General features: G+C 42.5%; 1 protein-coding gene across 1 annotated transcript in view; it reads right to left on the reverse strand.

Annotated features, from left to right (window-relative positions):
- Positions 1–14661: 14661 nt before the first annotated feature.
- The window catches only part of SMAP2 (small ArfGAP2), a 48683-nt gene continuing 44840 nt past the window's right edge, over positions 14662–18504 (reverse strand). The window contains exon 10 of the mRNA XM_081493967.1: positions 14662–16022. Within this exon, the coding sequence (XP_081350093.1) occupies positions 15897–16022 (126 nt within the window). The 3' untranslated portion in view covers positions 14662–15896. The remainder of the gene's footprint in view (positions 16023–18504) is intronic.

Consider the following 18504-nt stretch of genomic DNA (forward strand, 5'->3'; position numbering starts at 1 on the left):
GATCTGGGTTTGAATCCAGTTCCTTCACTTGTCGGCTGTGGCAAACCACGTAATCCCACTGATCCCGTTTCCTCCTCTGTAAATGGAGATGATAAACCTTTCTCCAAAGATGGACGGGTCTGGCCCAGCCCTCGCATCCTTTGCGTGAGCCTGAGTCAGGGGCTGGGAGCACACCGCAAGCCACCGATGACGCCGGGCTGGGCGGAGGCGGCGCTTCCCGGTTTGTCCGCTTTCCAGACCCAAGGGAGCCCTGGCTCACCCCTCTCACCTGCTCTGACCGCACACCCTAGCCCTCCGGCTGCCGCTGACCGGTCACCTCGCAGGGACAAGATGCTCCCACGTAGCGCAGCCCTGGCCGATTGCGCGGCAAGCAGCCTCGGCGCGCGGTTCCCAGCGTCCTCCCGGGCAGCCAGCCCGCTTTCGGGCGCCTCAGGGGACGCCCTCCGGGATGCGCCCCGGGATGCGGTTCCATCACTCTGGTTTGCGTGGGGCTCAAACCCAGTGTAAGGCAAGCCCGCTCCTGCGGTAGGAATCGTAGCCTGTCTTCTCGCCCGCGCGGAAGACTACTGACTAGAACCAGCTCTCCTCTGCCGTGCATCGATTTGCGAATGTTTCCGCGGAGAGATTTGAAACCCTTGACAAAGGAAAACATCTGTATCTCTTTTTTGTCGAAACAACGTTGGTATAAAATGATCCATACCACTTTCATTTAATATGTACATAGAAAAGACTGAAAGTGGAATGGAATCCAGTCTTTCATTAAAAGAGACACGACTTAGTGGCTGAACAACAACAATAGGTAGTTTTTTGTTCTAGTATTCAAGAAGTCCTTACGTTAATTGCTTTCCTTATATTTCTAAATACCACAAAATACAAAATAATTATTACCTATAATCTCACCAAGTAGAGTAACCATTGCTAACTTTTGGTGCACAGACTCACCTACACACACACCATTTTTTTCATGCCTTTTATGTATTTTCTGCAGAAATGATTATACTCTAATGCTGTTTTATCTTCTACATCGATAGCTTACAAAAGCAACAATTTAGAAAACAAAATAAAGCAATGTCATTGCTAGCTGTTATGAACTGAATGTCTGTCTCTCCAACCAGCCTCACAAATTCATATGTTGAAACTCTAACCCCCAGAGTAGCTATATTTGGAATAAGAAAGTACAGACCTTCCTAAGCTTATGATGGGGTTGCATCTGGATAAACCCATAGTACGTTGAAAATATCGTAAGTCAAAAATGCATTTAAATACACCTCACCTAGCTTAGCTTAGCCTACCTTAAAATGTGCTTAAAACACTTATATTAGCCTAGAGTTGGGCCAAAATCATCTAGCACAGAGCCTATTTTGTAATAAAGTATTGACTGTTTCATGTAATTTACTGAATACTGTACTGAAAGTGAAAAACAGAACGGTTGTGTAGGTACAGAATGGTTGTAAGTGTATTGGTTGTTTATCCTTGTGATTGTGACTGTCTGGGAGCTGAGGCTCAATGCCACTGCCCAGCACCATGAGAGAGTATTATACTGATTTTTGCTAGCTCAGGAAAAAAATAAAAATTCAAATTATAGTTTCTACTGAATGCATATCACTCTCACACCACTGTAAATTTGAAAATCATAAATCAGAGACTCTCTGTAACTAAGACTAAATGAGATCATAAGGGTGGGACCCTGATCCCATAGGATTAGTGTCCTTTTAAGAAGAGACAACAGAGGTCTTAATCTCTCTCTGAAGGCAGGCACTGAGGAAAGTTAATATGAGGATTTAGCATGAAGTCACTATGTACAGCCAGGAAGAGAGCCCTCACCAGAAACTGATCCTGCCAGACCTTGATCTGGGACTTCTAGCTTTCAGAATTATGAAGAAATAAATTTCCATTGTTTAAGCCACCCAGTCTATGGTATTTTGTTATATAACAGCCCAAGCAGACTAACACACTAGCATGTAGTATTTACAGAGTATGAAGCTTTGTTCCAAGTGCATTATATATTTTAACCAATGTAGTCCTCATAACAACCTCTTGAAGTAAATGCTATTATTATTCCCAATTTGCAGATAAGAAAATTGAGGTTTGGAGAAGTTAAATAACTTGTCCTGCATCATACAGCTTGCAAGTGATAAATCCAAGCAGTCTGCTCTTCTACCTGCTTCTCAACAAAACCATGGCATAAAATATAATAAAACGTTAATGGTAAAGTCTAGGTAGTGGTACATGGATGCTCAATGTAAAAGTCTTTCAACTTTCCTGTATGTTTGAATGTTTTCATAATACAATATTGCTAAGAATAACTAAGAATTATGCAGGACATTATCAATAAAATCACAAAAATTACTGATTTAAATGGCAAGAATAGTGATGTACATCATGTTCATGGATTGGAATCAGTTCAGTTCAGTCGCTCAGTTGTGTCCGACTCTTTGCGACCCCATGAATTGCAGCACACCAGGCCTCTCTGTCCATCGCCAACTCCTGGAGTCCACCCAAACCCACGTCCATCAAGTCAGTGATGCCATCCAACCATCTCATCCTCTGTCGTCCCCTTCTCCTCCTGCCCCCAATCCTACCCAGCATCAGGGTCTTTTCCAATGAGTCAATTCCTCACATGAGGTGGCCAAAGTATTGGAGTTTCAGCTTCAACATCACTCCTTCCAATGAACACCCAGGATTGATCTCTTTTAGGGTGGACTGGTTGGATCTCCTTGCAGTCCAAGGGACTCTCAAGAGTCTTCTCCAACACCACAGTTCAAAAGCATCAATTCTGTGGCGCTCAGCTTTCTTCACCATCCAACTCTCACATCCATACATGACCACTGGAAAAACCATAGCCTTGACTAGACGGACCTTTGTTGGCAAAGTAATGTCTCTGCTTTTAAATATGCTATCTAGATTGGCCATAACCTTCCTTCCAAGGAGTAAGCATCTTTTAATTTCATGGCTGCAATCACCATCAGCAGTGATTTTGGAGCCCAAAAAGATAAAGTCTGACACTGTTTCCACTGTTTCCCCATCTATTTGCCATAAAGTGATGGGACCAGATGCCACGATCTTAGTTTTTTGAATGTTGAGTTTTAAGCCAACTTTTTCACTCTCCTCTTTCACTTTCATCAAGAGGCTCTTTAGTTCTTCTTCACTTTCTGCCATAAGGGTCGTGTCATCTGCATATCTGAGGTTATTGATATTTCTCCCGGCAATCTTGATTCCAGCTTGTGGTTCTTCCAGCCCAGCGTTTCTCATGATGTACTCTGCATATAAGTTAAATAAGCAGGGTGACAATATACAGCCTTGACGTACTCCTTTCCCTATTTGGAACCAGTCTGTTGTTCCATGTCCAGTTCTAACTGTTGCTTCCTGACCTGCATACAGGTTTCTCAAGAGACAGGTCAGATGGTCTGGTATTCCCATCTCTTTCAGAATTTTCCACAGTTTCTTGTGATCCACACAGTCAAAGGCTTTGGCATAGTCAATAAAGCAGAAATAGATGTTTTTCTGGAACTCTCTTGCTTTTTCGATGATCCGGCGGATATTGGCAATTTGATCTCTGGTTCCTCTGCCTTTTCTAAAACCAGCTTGAACATCTGGAAGTTCACGGTTCACATATTGTTGAAGCCTGGCTTGGAGAATTTTGAGCATTACTTTACTAGCAACTTTCTAAACATGTCAGCTTCCTCCACTTTAATGCTCCCCAATCAAAATCTCACCTTTTCCTTTTAATAAGTTAAATGATTCTAAAATTTACCAAGAATGATAAGTATTCCAGAATGGCCAATACAATTTTCCAACAATAATGATGTCAGACTTGACCTACCAATGTAACTGGTATAAATTATTTTTCCAATATAATACAAAGCTTGATAATCAAAATAAGATAAAACCAGCACCAAAATATACTCTTAAATTAGTAAAATTAAATAGAAACTCTCCAAACAGATTTGTTAGTTTACTTAAACTTAAAATATTATAAAAGTGGAATTTCAAATTAGCAAAGTGATGATGATTATTCATTAAGTGTCATGAAGACAACTAGTTAGCCATTTAGGGAACTGTAGTAGTCTGCTTGGGCTTCTACAACTAAATACCACAGATTGGATGGCTTGTCGTTCAGTCGCTCAGTTGTGTCCGTCCGACTCTTTGCAACCCCATGGACAGCAGCAGTCCAGGCTTCCCTGTCCTTCACCATGTCCCGGAGTTTGCTCAAACTCTTGTCCATAGAGTCAGTGATGCCATCCAACCATTTCATCTTCTGTCACCAGCTTCTCCTCCTGCCTTCTGTCTTTCCCAGCATCAGGGTCTTTTCCAATGAGTCAGTTCTTCACATCAGGTGGCCAAAGTATTGCAGCTTCAGCTTTAGCAAAAGTCCTTCCAATGAATATTCAGGGTTGACTTTCTTTAGGATTCACTAGTTTGATCTCTTTGCAGTCCAAGGGACTCTCAAGACTCTTCTCCAGCACCACAGTTCAAAAACATCAATTTTTCAGTGCTCAGCCTTCTTTATGGTCCAACTCTCACATCCCTACATGAAAGCAAAAGTGAAAGATGCTCTGTCATGTCAGACTCTTTGCAACCCCATGGACTATACAGTCCATGGAATTCTCCAGGCCAGAATACTGGAGTGGGTAGCCTTTCCCTTCTCCAGGGGATCTTCCCAACCCAGGGATTGAACCTAGGTCTCCCACATTCCGGGCAGATTCTTTACCAGCTGAGCCACAAGGGAAGCCCAAGAATACTGGAGTGGGTAGAGTGGGTAGCCTATCCCTTCTCCAGTGGATCTTCCTGACCCAGGAATCGAACTGGCGTCTCCTGCATTGCAGGTGGATTCTTTACCAACTGAGCTATCAGGGAAGCCTATCCGTACATGACTACTGGAAAAATCATAGCTTTGACTATGTGGACCTTTGTCGGCAAAGTGATGTCTCTGCCTTTTAATACACTGTCTAGGTTTGTCATAGCTATTCTTCTAAGGAGCAAGCATCTTTTAATTTTGTAGCTGCAGTCACCAAACACATTGATTTTGGTACTATCATTTGCATATCTGAGGTTATTGATATTTCTCCTGGCAATCTTGATTCCAGCTTGTGATTCATCTAACCTGGCATTTTGCATGATGTACTCTGCATAGAAGCTAAATAAGCAGGGTGACAATATCCAGCTTTGACGTACTCCTTTCCCAATTTTGAACTAGTCCATTGTTCCATATCCGGTGCTAACTGTTGCTTCTTGACCTGCATACAGATTTCTCAGGAGGCAGGTAAGGTGGTCTGGTATTCCCATCTCTTTCAGAATCTTCCACAGTTTGTTGTGCTCTACACAGTCAAAGGCTTTAGCATAGTCAGTGAAGCAGAAGTAGGAATTCCTTTGCTTTTTCTGTGATCCAAGGAATGTTGGCAATTTGATCTCTGATTCCTCTGCCTTTCTATACCCAACTTGTACATCTGGAAGTCCTTGGTTCATGTACCACTGAAGCCTAGCGTAAAGGACTTTGAGCATAACCTTACTAGCATGTGATATGAGTACAATTGTATGATAGTTTGAACATTCTTTGGCATTGCCCTTCTTTAGGATTAGAATGAAAACGAATCTTTTCCATCTGTAAATTTTATTCAAGTCACCATTGCTATTCACATTTCTATTACAGTGTTCAGCCTTATTCTTTAGAATTACCATTTTCACCACTGATTTCTGATAAGGTCAAAAAGAAATTAACATTATGAGTAATGACAGAGTGAGGCCCAATTTCAATGTATAATTATTTAAATTTCTAAGTATTTTCCATCACAAATAATTATCAACTTCCAGCAGAAGAATGATGGAAAAAATGCAGGAGGAATCTATGCTAGTACTCATAATTATCTATACTATCAATGCTTCCAAGCACTTACAGTGGTAAGTTTAGTTGCAGGAGCTGATGCTGTTTGTGTCATATGCATACCTTTTACACTTTCCAGTGTGCTTCAGCAATGCCAGCTGCCTGTATTTGCATCTCTGCAGCTGGGCAGGGAATTAACACTGATTATCCTTCCACTACCCCCACCACAGGCTTCCCAGGTGGCTCAGTGGGTAAAGAATCTGCCCACAATGCAGAAGACATAGGAGATGTGGATTCAGTCTCGGGGTTGGTAAGATCCCCTGGAGGAGGGTACAGCAACCCACTTCTTGTCTGGAGAATCCCCATGGACAAAGGTGCCTGGCAGGCTGCAGTCCAGGGGGTCTCAAAGAGGCAGACACAATTGAGCGACTAAGCACCCGACACTCCTACAGAAGCAACTAGCTTAATAATGTACCTTTTACTGGCTACCTTCCTTTCCACCTCCTTCCCCCCATTTCCTATTGGTATTTCCCAAATAAACTACTTGGGCCCAATCCTTTGTCAGGGTATGTTTCTGAGAGAACCCAAATCAGACAGCCACTGAATGCATGAACAATGATCCTACAAGTCATACAGTCTTTGTAATTTTTGTTTTTTGTTTTAGCCACACTGTGTGGCATGTGGGATCTTAGTTCTCAGACCAGGGACTGAATCTTCACCCCATGCAGTGGAAGAGCAGAGTCTCAACCCCTGGACCACCAGGGTATTTGCATGCAGTCCCTGTAAACTGAGTGCCTTACCAGTGCACACTACCCTCATCCCAAGCAATAGTATCCTTGAAATTCTATATTTAATGTACCAATTCTATTTCTCCTAATACACGCTAAAAATAAATACAAGCACATTTACAATTTGTGTACTTTCATATATGGGAGAGGGGGAGGGATAGAAGGGAGTTTGAGGTTAGTATATGCAAACTATAACATATTGAATGGACAGACAAGGTACTACTGTATGACGCAGGGAACAATATTCAATGTTCTGGGATAAACTATAATGGAAAAGAATATCAAAAAGAATGTATAATTTGTATTACTGAGTTAATTTGCTATGGAGAAGAAATCAACACATTTTAAATCAACCACAATAAAAAATTAAAAATAAAAATTGTCTTTCAGCGTCACAGTCACCCCAGCTCTGAGCTTCTGCTCCCAATGAATTCATTTAGTTTATAGATCAACTTGTCACACCACTTAAATAATTCAGGATTTTGCTGGAGTTCTTTCTCCTCAGAGGAACAACCTTCACTAACACATGAGAGTAAACAGATGATTTTCTTTCTTCTCTTGTCCTCTCTCGAACAATCTTCCAGTATCTATAGCTTTCGCTAGGGGGTGGGCACTCAAAGTTAACGCCTTTTCTCCATCCTGGGAGACAGTGGGACAGAATAAGCCATCTTCCTCCTGCTTTCTTTAAACCCTCACAGGATTCATAAACCAAGCTGAACAGTTTTATGATAACTTTTATAGGAGAGTCAGGGAAATTCAGAATTATGATCATAATTAACTTGATTTCTCTTAAAAAGAAAGTACTTGGCACTTTGAACTTCACAGGGACTGTAGTCACAAACCTCATCCTACAGGTGTCATTTTCCTTGAGGCTGTCGGTCCATAACTCTCTTCCCTGGGAAAACTACACCCCTTTCCAAAAGAAGGGTCTCATCCTCTGTCCTTTCTGTCTTCTTAGTCCTTGTCACATGGTCTTAAGTTCTAGTTAAAGGGAACAGATGGAACACATGTATTTAGCTCCACTCCATCACAAAAATCACATCATAACTGCAGAAAAAAGGACTTAAAACCAAAGGTGTAAACCCAAGGATACATTGAATAGAGAGGAGAAAAACAAAATTCTGGCAACTGAACAACGAACGAATGAGTGCTGACAGCCTTATGAGTCCTGAAAAGGCTGAATCCTTAGTGAGCAGTGGGAAAGCCAAGAAGCAACCTAATTTACATTCCAGAATCCCCCAAAGCAAACAAACCAGTTGCCTAGGGGTCCCTCTGAAAATGGGGAGCTCAGGCAATGCTAACCATAGAATATTGGTTGCAAATCTGTTAGAAGCAGATTCTCAGTGTCTCTACACTACTCCAGTCAGGTGACTGTCCTTTGACCATCTCTGCAGGAGACTGGAGGAGTCGTTTAAAGAAAAGATAAAACAGAGGGGTCTCTGAGCTGAAGAACAGCAGGCAGAGTTGACGGGCGGGCACTATGCTGGAAATACAGGGAACAGGGCAAGGATATGTGCACATTTACACACTGAACTTGAGACTCCCAGTCTTCTTTCCAGAATGCTTCTACCCAGGTCTATACTCCCTGGGCAGCAAGTTTGAAAAACTTCTCCAGTGACTCCACTTGGCCAAGGAAAAAAAGATCTAAAGATACTGACCTTGAAGGTTCTCCAAGGATATGCAGGCAGATCGTTCGTTATTCGGTTCAGTTATGGGCAGCTCTGGTCCCATATGCTGTGCTGTGCTTAGTCCCTGAGTCGTGTCTGACTCTTTGAGGTCCCATGGACTGTAGCCCGCCAGGCTCCTCTGTCCATGGGGATTCTCCAGACAAGAATACTGGAGTGGGTTGCCATGCCCTCCTCCAGGGGATCTTCCCAACCCAGGGGTCGAACCTAGGTCTTCCACATTGCAGGCAGATTCTTTACCGTCTGAGCCACCAGGGAAGCCCATGGCACCTGGGATCTCCTGATCTGGCATTCAATCCACACCAAGGCCAAGTAGGAAAATAGTTGCTTGCCAAAGAGAGCATAGTTTTGAAAACCATAATTGCCTCCTTGGCGGTTCTTTTTTATTTCTAATATTTATTTATTTGGCTGCAGCAGGTCTTCGTTATGGCATGCGGTACCTTTAGTTGCGGCATGTGAACTCTTAGTTGCAGCGTGTAGGATCTAGTCCCCTAACCAGGGATCAAACCCAGGCCCCTGCTTTGGGAGTGCAGAATCTTAGCCACTGGACCACCATGGAAGTCCCATTGTTGGTTCTTTACTTAGGGCTTGTAAGAGGGTCCATACAGCATCCTGATCTGCTACTGATCTACCGAATTACAAGGGCTGAGGGAAGAAGTGCCTGTAGCCTGAATGAGAGAAACATCTGTCATTCTGGGCTCTACTTGAAATAGGCAGCTTTTCACATCACCCCCAAAATCGGTTGGATCAACACATCTGACTATGGTGTATGTGCTTCACAAATCCAGAGGGACTCACCTGGTGCAGTACTTCTTTTTTTAATATAGAGGACAGAAAACAACTTGTTCCTTTCTTTAAAAGAACCAGCCCAACATGCCTCAAATAATTCATTGATGTGGCAGAATTCCTTATAGATTGGTTTATATGATAGATTGCTTATTAGTTCCTGCTTAAAACAACAATAATCTTTTATTGTCTCTCACAGTTTCTGTAAGTCAGAAATTCAGACAGGGCACAGAGCAGACAGCTTGTCCTTGCACCATGATGTTGGAAGTCTAACTGGAAGACGCAAAGGCAAAGAACTGGAATCATCTGAAGGTTATTCACTGTCATGTGGGCCTGGCCAGGGCCGTTGATCAGAAACCCACATGTGACTTCTCCATGTGGCCTGAACTTTCTTAAAATATATTGGCTTGGTATGAAGTGCAAGAGTCCTGAGAGAGAGAGAAAGAACCAGGAAGAGGCCTTACAGCCCTTGTATAACCTGTCCTGGGAAGTGAGGCAGTATCTGCCATGTTCTGTTGGTTAAGGCAGTTATAAAGGTCTATTCATGTTCAAAGGGAGAGAAAATAGACCTCTTCGATGGAAGAAGGCCAATGTCACAATTATAAGATAAGCATGTGGGATGGGGTGTATGCTGGTGATGCCATCTTTGGAAAATACAACCTACTTTGAAGAGAGAGCTAAAGCCTCTACACACTGAACTACCGCATAGATCTAAGAGATGGCACATTCCTCAGACTGGGTAGTAAACTCACACTGCTGTTCTATCACATAGAAGCAGATTGTTTCTGATATTTTTGTTTATCAGGATAAATTACTTCTCCCAAAGTATAATGTTAATAGACATATGTCACATGTCAAGCATTATCCTGATTAAATTCAATAAGGAGATGTCTTCCAGAATAGCACCTGTAATGAGAATAACCCAGTTTGGAGGTATTAACCCAAAGAAGTTTACCATAATTTACTGTCATTCTCCCAAACCCATCCATCTTCTGCACCAGCTAGACTTCAAGTTAAATGGACCTGTGGTCTCTTAAATTTCCCCCAGAGAGTGTGATACTGTTATTGGTTTCTTATTTCAGTAAGAGTTCCACGGGCTTCCTCTTCCTCCACTCTTTCCTCAACAGTCCTTACTTTGCAGGTCAGCAAGTCAATGTAAGTAATCTATCAGTTGCTAAGGGCATCTTTTTCCAACTGGGCACTCAGAAACTTGGGGGGAACTGCTACAGGAGGGGTGTAAGATTCCACTTGACCTATGGTGAGGCTGACTTAGGTCAAAACTCCATCATTACCTGATCACCATATGCTTCCACTCTGACACATGGACAAAAATACTACGAGTAGGATATAGCGATAGTTAACAGCCAGTGTTTAACTGTTGCCCAAGTGTTTGTGTAGTTTCCCTAGTGTATTTACCCAGATAAAATGGAAGTGGGTCCCTTTGGGGAAAGCCAGAAGATAAACATTACACATTAATAGGGCTTTTACAAGCTCCATCCTCAAGAATACCTGTCTCTCCATTATTCAGTAGGCTGTGAACTCAGGTCTAGCAACAGAATATAGGGCTATATTTCTATCTTATTGACATCTGTCTCCAAACCCTGAGAAAATTTGGCTATACAGATCAAGTGGGGCTTTAGTGAGCTGCCATTTGTCTGGGTCCCTAGCTTCAATTAATTAACCACCTCCAAAGATATTGGTATCCATTCTGATTATCATAAATTGCAGGTGGGCCAGTGTTAAAGGCTATTATTGGAAATGCTCAAGTCCACTGAAAATAGGAAGTACACTTCACTAGTACTCTTGGCCTATAGAGAACACCAACTAAGTCATGTTTTAGCGATTCTAGTACTTCTATAACAAAGTATGACTCAAGCCATTGGGTAAAGGGAATGCCTCCAGTGTTTTATCAGGTTGGGAAAAGGAATGATATATTTGGTAATTCGTCCCAAAATTCCTTGAGTTTTGGAATCTTTTCTGTACATTATACAAAGGAACTTCTGTCATCCTAGCTTTTAGGACTGGCCAATATACGGTTTGTGTGCATGCCTATGTGTTCAGTTGCTAAGTCGTGTCCAACTCTTTGAGACCCCATGGATTGTAGCCCCCCAGGCTCCTCTGTCCATGGAATTTTCCAGGCAAGAATGCTGGAGTGGGTTGCCATTTCCTCCTCCAGGGGATCTTACAGAGCCAGGGATTGAATCCATGTCTCCTGTGTCTCCTGCACTGGCAGGTGGATTCTTTACCACTGAGCCACCTGGGAATACCCTAATATAATGTTTAGCTTTATCTATTTATAATACGCCAGGGGGACTTCCCTAGTGGTCCAGTGGTTAAGAATCCACCTACCAATGCAGGGAACACGGGTTCTATCCCTGGTCTGGGCAGATTCCATATGCCTTGGGACAATTAAGCCCGTGCACCACAACTACTGAGCCGAAGCTGGCATGCTCTAGACCTGTGCTCTGCAACGAAAACCCACTGTGATGAGGAGCCCACACTCACTGCAACTAGAGAAAGCCTGTTCGCAGCAACGAAGACCCAGTACAGCCAGAAATAAAGAAAGAAATTGTCCCTTACTCTGAGATAAACTTTTCTACTCTCTTAACTGAATCTTTTGATAAACAGTGCTTAATCTAATCAAGGTATACAGATGGCAAACAAACATATGAAAAGATATTCAACATTATGTATTAGGTAATTATAAATTAAAACAGCAGTGAGATACCACTACACACCTATTAGAATGGCGTAAATCCCGAAACACTGACAACACCAAATGCTGGCAAAAAGGATGTAGAGCAATAGGAACTCACTCATCTCTGGTAGGAATGCAAATAGTTCAGCCACTTTGGAAGACACTTGACACTTTCTTACAAAACTAAATATACACTTATCATATGATCCAATAACCAAGTTCCTTGGTAATTACTCAAAGGAATTGGAAATTATGTCTACACAAAAACCTGCACACAGATGTTTATAGCAACTTTATTTATAATTGCCAAAACTTGGAAGCAATCAAGATGTCCTTCAGTAAGTGAATAGATTAAAATAAATTATGGTACATTCAGACACTGAAATATTATTCAGCACTAAAAAGACATGAGATATCAAGCCATGAAAAGACAAAAATGCGTATTACTAAATGAAAGCAGTCAATCTGTAAAAGGCCACAAACAGTATGATTCTAGGTATATGACATTCTGGAAAAGCCCAAACTATGGAGACAGTGGGGAAAAAAAAAAATCAGTAGCTTCCAGGAGTTATGGGGGAGCAAGGGATGGAGAGGCAGAGCACAGAGGATTTTCAAGATGTGAAACTATTCTGTATGATACTATAATGATGACTACATGTCATTGTACCTTTGCTAAAACCCAGAGATTACACAACACCAAAATGAACCTTAATGTAAATTATGGATTTTGGATGATCATGATCTGTTGCTATGGGTTCATTGTAACAAATGTACTCCTTTGGTGCAGAATGTCAAAAGTGGAGGAGGCTAGGTGAGGGACAGAGGTGTATGGGAACTCTATACTTTCTGCTCAATTTCGTTGTGAACCTATAACTGCTCTAAAAAATATAATCTACTTTTTTTTTTTTAAAAGTCTTTACCATGGAACTTTTCAGAGCCATTTCTATTTGGATATTTATATTCTAGATATACAAGAGCTGATATGACATGCAATCTTTCCCAAGCTTATTTTAGCATTTTTGTGCTGCACCTGTTAGCATCTCATGTGCCTCATGAGATGCTGTTCTGAGCGGCTTCATTTTTCCCACCCCCTACTAACTTGGCCCTTGTTCAGCTCTTGCCCTTCTCTGGTCCCCTAGATCTGGTCTTGTTTCTCAAACATGTTGTCAGCAAGGCAAGAGTGAGCTTCCTGAATCTCAAATCTGACTGTGTCACTCCACTGTTTACTACAGTTCAGGCTAAACTCATTCCTGGGCTGTAGGAAGCCCCTCATGATCTGGTCCAGCCCCAGCTAGGTCCCACCTTTCACGACACCTTGACTGATATCAGACCTTAGAAACACAGAACTGCCTGTGCTTCTTGGAATGGTCTGTGCTTTTGCAGGTCTCTCTCTCTTTGATCACATGGTACAATCTGCCTGGACTCTTCTCCCCACCTCCACACCACTCGATGGTTAACTCCTAACTTGCCCCCGGGACTCAGCTCAAGTGCCTCTGTCCTTAGGAAGGTTTCCCCACCTTCCTAGCTCCCATAAAGCATGTCTAAGAGATTCCAAGTCTGTTGCATCATGATTCTGTGAGCATCTTAAAAGCAGGGACTATGATTCATTTTTTTCTCTTCAAAATGTTTTTTCTTATCTCTTCAAATTCTAAAAGCTGATGGACCTTAAGGCTCAGTCCTCTTCTCTTCATGCTTTCTCCTTAGACGACTTCACCCGGTCTCAAGGCTTTACGTACCATCCACACCCTGATGACTCTCAACCCAACACCTCCACCAAACCATTTTCAACGCAGTTGTCAACCTTTGCCCTGCTCTTTTCACAGATCTCCACACAACTGGCTCCTTATTCAGGTCTCAGTTGAAATGTAACCTCCTTCTGACTGCTCCACCCAAATGGTCCCATACCCACCCTCTCTGCTAATCTTGTCTTACTTTGTATTATTACCACCTGAAATCAAATCATTCATTTACTTGTTTATTGTCCATCTCTCCTACCACACTATCCCATGAGATCAGGGAGTTTTAATTCACTGTTTTATTCCAGAGCCTAAGACAGTGCTGGGCACACTGAAAGCTTTCTTTAAACACTTGCTGAATGATTTGACATAGGGCTGGCACGTAATATTTGCTAACATTTGAGGGCAAAGTACCCTGTGTGCTAACTATACTACAGGAATTGCTTCATTTTACACAAGCCCCATTTTACACTGATACACAGGGGTTTAGTATCAGCTTTACACTGATACACAGGGGTTTAGTAGCCAGGTCACAGAGCAAGAAGGGATATGAACACTGGTAGCCTAGCTCAGACCTTTCTGAGCCATTGTGCTATCCTCTCACACCCAGAAGTATTCAAAAGGTGTACCTGAAGGAAAGAAAGGGGGAGGGGTCTCAGTTTTTCTATTGTGGGGGGTACTTCTAGTTCTGATGAGTTCCGATGGTCTGGGACTCCAGCCGGTACAGACATCCGGAGTCCCCTCCCTCACAACTCTAGATTCCACTGGAAAAAGGCTACCTTTCTGACTGCCTGAGTCTTGACCTGGCCCTTGGGTATACTCCCTATGCAGTTTTTTTAAATTAAAATACAGTTGATTTACAATGTTGTGCCAATCTCTGCTGTACAGAAAAGTGACTCAGTTATACACACACACATACATACATATATATATATATATATATTTACATTCTTTTCTAAATATTCTTTCCCATTCTGGTTTATCCCAGGAGACTGGCTATAGTTTCCTACGCTATAGTAGGACCTTGTTTATCCATTCTAAGCGCAATCATTTTTTAAAATACAGAAAGTGAGGGAACTGCCCCTGGAAAGCAGAAGACCTGGGTGGAACTCACCCTCCTCCACGAGTGACACACAGCGAGAGCGAGTGAGCAGTGCTTCCCTGCAATATTTATTAGGAATTTACACATACACAGGAGAAAGGCAACCAGGAGGTGTGGTTCCCACAGATGACATCTTTTAAGCAACATTGTCTTGTTTTAATTTTCAAGTGGGGTGAATGATGACTGAGGGGAAGGCTGCCTCATACACCTGGACAGGTGGGGGCGCAGGGCAGCCTGGACACACCAGTATGAAACAGCGACTGGCAGGTTGGAGAGGGGAAAGGAGGAAGGAGCTACCAATGAGATTGTAAATTTTTTTTTTTAACTAAAGGAAAACTGGCAACAGTTTTAGGCTGTTGATAAATCCAACTCCTCTCTGTTGTAAACCTAAAACTAAAAAAACAAAACAAAAATACCCAGAGCAGACAGGGAGAGAGTGGGAGGTGGAATCCACACACACAGGCAGCACACACGTTAAGCTCCGCATTCCCACTGCAGGGGGCTGGTCCTCCAGCCACAAAGCCAGATCCTACCGGATGAAGGCAGGGAACGGGGTGTGTGTCTTCTTGTGGGACCTTTGAAGAGTCTTTGGTGCTAAGGAAGGTTGACCGAAGCAGCAAGTTCTGAAGTCTCAGATCTTGGAAACAATTCAGCATGAAGTCGAGTCTTATTTTTGCTCATCCTCGCCCCAGGGCTGGGGCCACACTGCTCTAAGACTCCAGGAGCATTTAATTCGATTTCAGTACTTCCTTAATTTCCATAAATCAGGGGAGCATGATGCCTCCTTTCTCACCTCCAAAATTTAAACTTATGGAAATACTGGGTTGGCCAAAACATTCTTTTGGTCAACCCAATAACTTATCAACACATATAGAAGGACCTCTAAACTCTCCCCTCTTTGCCTAAAATACAACCCCTACAGACCTTTCTGAGTCTGACAGGAAGTTTCACCTGTGGGAAAGGTGCTCAAAGGTGTGCACATCTATCCTGCAGTCTAAGTGCCTTCTGCCAACAGTTCCTAAGGTGTGGCTGCCAGGAGAGAACCCGGGCTGAGGCTGGGGAGGGAATCAGGACAGCTGGGGGACAGGTACGACAGAAAGCAACAGAGGGGTCTGCAGGTTTGGGATGTGGCTGGGCCAGGCAGGACGCCAAGTCCTAAGTGACCGGGATTGAGCGACTTCTAAACCAAACAGAGAGAAGTAGGAGAGGGGGGTGGGGAAAGAGGAGACACAGGGAGACGGGGCGATGGGGAGAGTGGTAGTCATCCAGGTGTGTTCTTCCTATTTCCACATCTGAGGACTGAGCGTCTGATTTGCTGCCTGTCCGTTCCCGCCATTCATGGACTGTCCATAGCTCAGCATGCCGTTGGTGCCACAGAAGTTCATCCCGGCCATCTGCTGGGTCATCTGAGAGGGAGAGAGGAGGCTTTCAGACAGGCCGTGGGCACGGGGCCAATTAGAGCAAAGGGCGGGAAGAAGTCCTTCCGCCTGCGAGGAGAGGAGAGTGAGACAGAGGGGAGCTCTGTCGTGGACAGAACTGCCCTGAACCTGCACAGATCATTCCGGGGACACCAGACCACGACGATGGAGGCCTCTGCAGAAGGGAGATGCTGTCTGAGACTAATGCTCAGGGAGGGGAAGGGGGAATCCTGGAGTGAGTTGACATAAAAGCGGCACAGGAGGTTATTCTGTTTCCTTTCCACTCTCATTCTGAAAAGAAGGGGCCTATTGTGAACTGGCTGGAGCCAACCCTGAGAGGATAAAGAGAAGCCCCAGCACTCCTGTCTTTTCTCCAGCAAAGTCACTACCCAGAGTGTTGGGGAGTAGAGAGAAGACAAAGAAAAGGAAACTGGACTTTTCAGAAAGAACAAAGGCAGGCAAAAAAAAGATCAACATGTCTTCACTGTATGAGAAAGGAAGTTGCTGGGAGAAAAGGGTCAGTGGCATCAGGCCTGGGTGGGGTTGAGGCCCCTTTAGGAATTTGATTAAAAGACTGGCTCTGGCAGTGAACAAACGAAACTATTTATCAAAGAAAAATGCCTTAAATTTCCCAAGTCTGGTACCTTTTCTGTATAAGATCTTTTCCTTTAGGAGAAAGGCTGACTTTTTTTTCTTCCACCACCTTTTAAAGAAAATTTCAAATTTACAGAAAGGTTGAAAGATTAGGATAATGAGACCCATACATCTTTCCTTAAATTCAACAATTGATAACATTTTTGCTTTATTTTTTCTTTGATATATACATAAGTATCAGTCTTAAAAAATTTTTGATAGACATTGAAAATTGCAGATGTTGTTACATTTCAGCTCTTAATAAGTCAGGAGGCATCTCATAAGAAGCTTCCCAGGTGGTGCTAGTGGTAAAAAACTGGCCTGCCAATGCAGGAGACGAAGATCCCCTGGACAAGGAAATGGCAACCCACTCCAGTATCCTTGCCTGGGAAATCCCACGGACAGAGGTGCCTGACGGGCTACAGTCCATGGGGTCGCAAAGAGTCGGATTCTTACATTTCACATAAAAGAAGACTTTCCTAGAATCACAATACAATGAACATGTTCAAGACATTTCACATTAATACTATATTCTAATATACATTACATTTCATTTTTCATCTCTTTAGTCTCCTTTAACCCAGAAGAGTTTCCCCACCATTTTTTCCTAACACCATTTGAAGAGTCCAGGCCAGTTACTTTAGAGAAAATCCTTTAATTTAGATTTATCTCATGTTTTCTTATGATTGGATTCAAATTAAATACTTTTGGCAAAAATTCTAAATATATATTTTTTGATGTGGACTACTTTTAAAGTCTATTGAATTTGTTACAATACTGCTTCTGTTTTATGTTTTGGTTGTTTGGCTGTGAGGCATGTGGAATCTTAGCTTCCCCGACTAAGGATCAAACCCACACCCCCTGCATTGGGAAGTGAAGTTTTAACCACTGGACCACCAGGGAAGATCCCCAAAATTCTATGTAAATGATATTATATCCTTCTTAGGATAAGATACCAAGAAACACATAAAACTAATGTGCCCCACTGTTGATAATTTTATGTTTGATCACTTATCTAAGGTTGTATCCATCATATGTTCTTTCATTGTAATTATTAAGTAATCCGAAGGGTATTCCTTTGCAAATATGTGAATACCCTGTTCTTTCTATAATTATTAGTTGTCATTCTTCTGCAAAGAAGGCTTTCTCTCCTAGAGGGAAAGCCACACCCATCTTTTAAAAATATGGACTCATGGATTTTTTTTCTTATCATACAAAGCCTAAAAGTTTACTGGGATGTTTGAGGTGACCATTCTGAGTCAGTTCTTCCAGATACATACACAGTAGTTTCTTTCAACATTATATTCAAGTTCTTTATTTCTAGGAAACGTTCTTATATTAAGTTTTAAATATATTAATCCTGTTCCACTATTTTATCTTTCTTCTTTGTGTGAGTGCTAAGTCTCTTCAGTCGTGTCCGATTCTTTGTGACCCTATGGATTGTAGTCTTCCACGCTCCTCTGTCCATGGGGATTCTCCAGGCAAGAATACTGGAGTGGGGTGCCATGCCCTCCTCCAGGGGATCTTCCCAGACATAAGAGAACCTGCGTTGGCAGCAGGTTCTTTAGCACTAGTGCCACCTTTGGGGGTCTCCAAACAAACATATTTATGTTAGATCTTCTTTGCCTAAGTTCTTTCTTTCTGATTCTTTTTAGTGCTCTCTATATTTAGTTTCCTTTCTCTGAGCTATTTCATGCCTTTCCTCTAGGCCACATATATTTTCAGTTGAATCTATTCTCCTCTGACTAACTTGTAATTCAGTCTATTTTTAAGATAATTGTGTTGTTTCTCAATTTGTTTCCTGAGTTCAGTAAACTTTCATTTCACAACTTCCAGT

The sequence above is a fragment of the Giraffa tippelskirchi genome, chromosome 5 (genome assembly GCF_054371585.1).
Source record: "Giraffa tippelskirchi isolate mGirTip1 chromosome 5, T2T-mGirTip1v1.2.pri, whole genome shotgun sequence".
NCBI classification, from domain to species: Eukaryota; Metazoa; Chordata; class Mammalia; order Artiodactyla; family Giraffidae; genus Giraffa; species Giraffa tippelskirchi.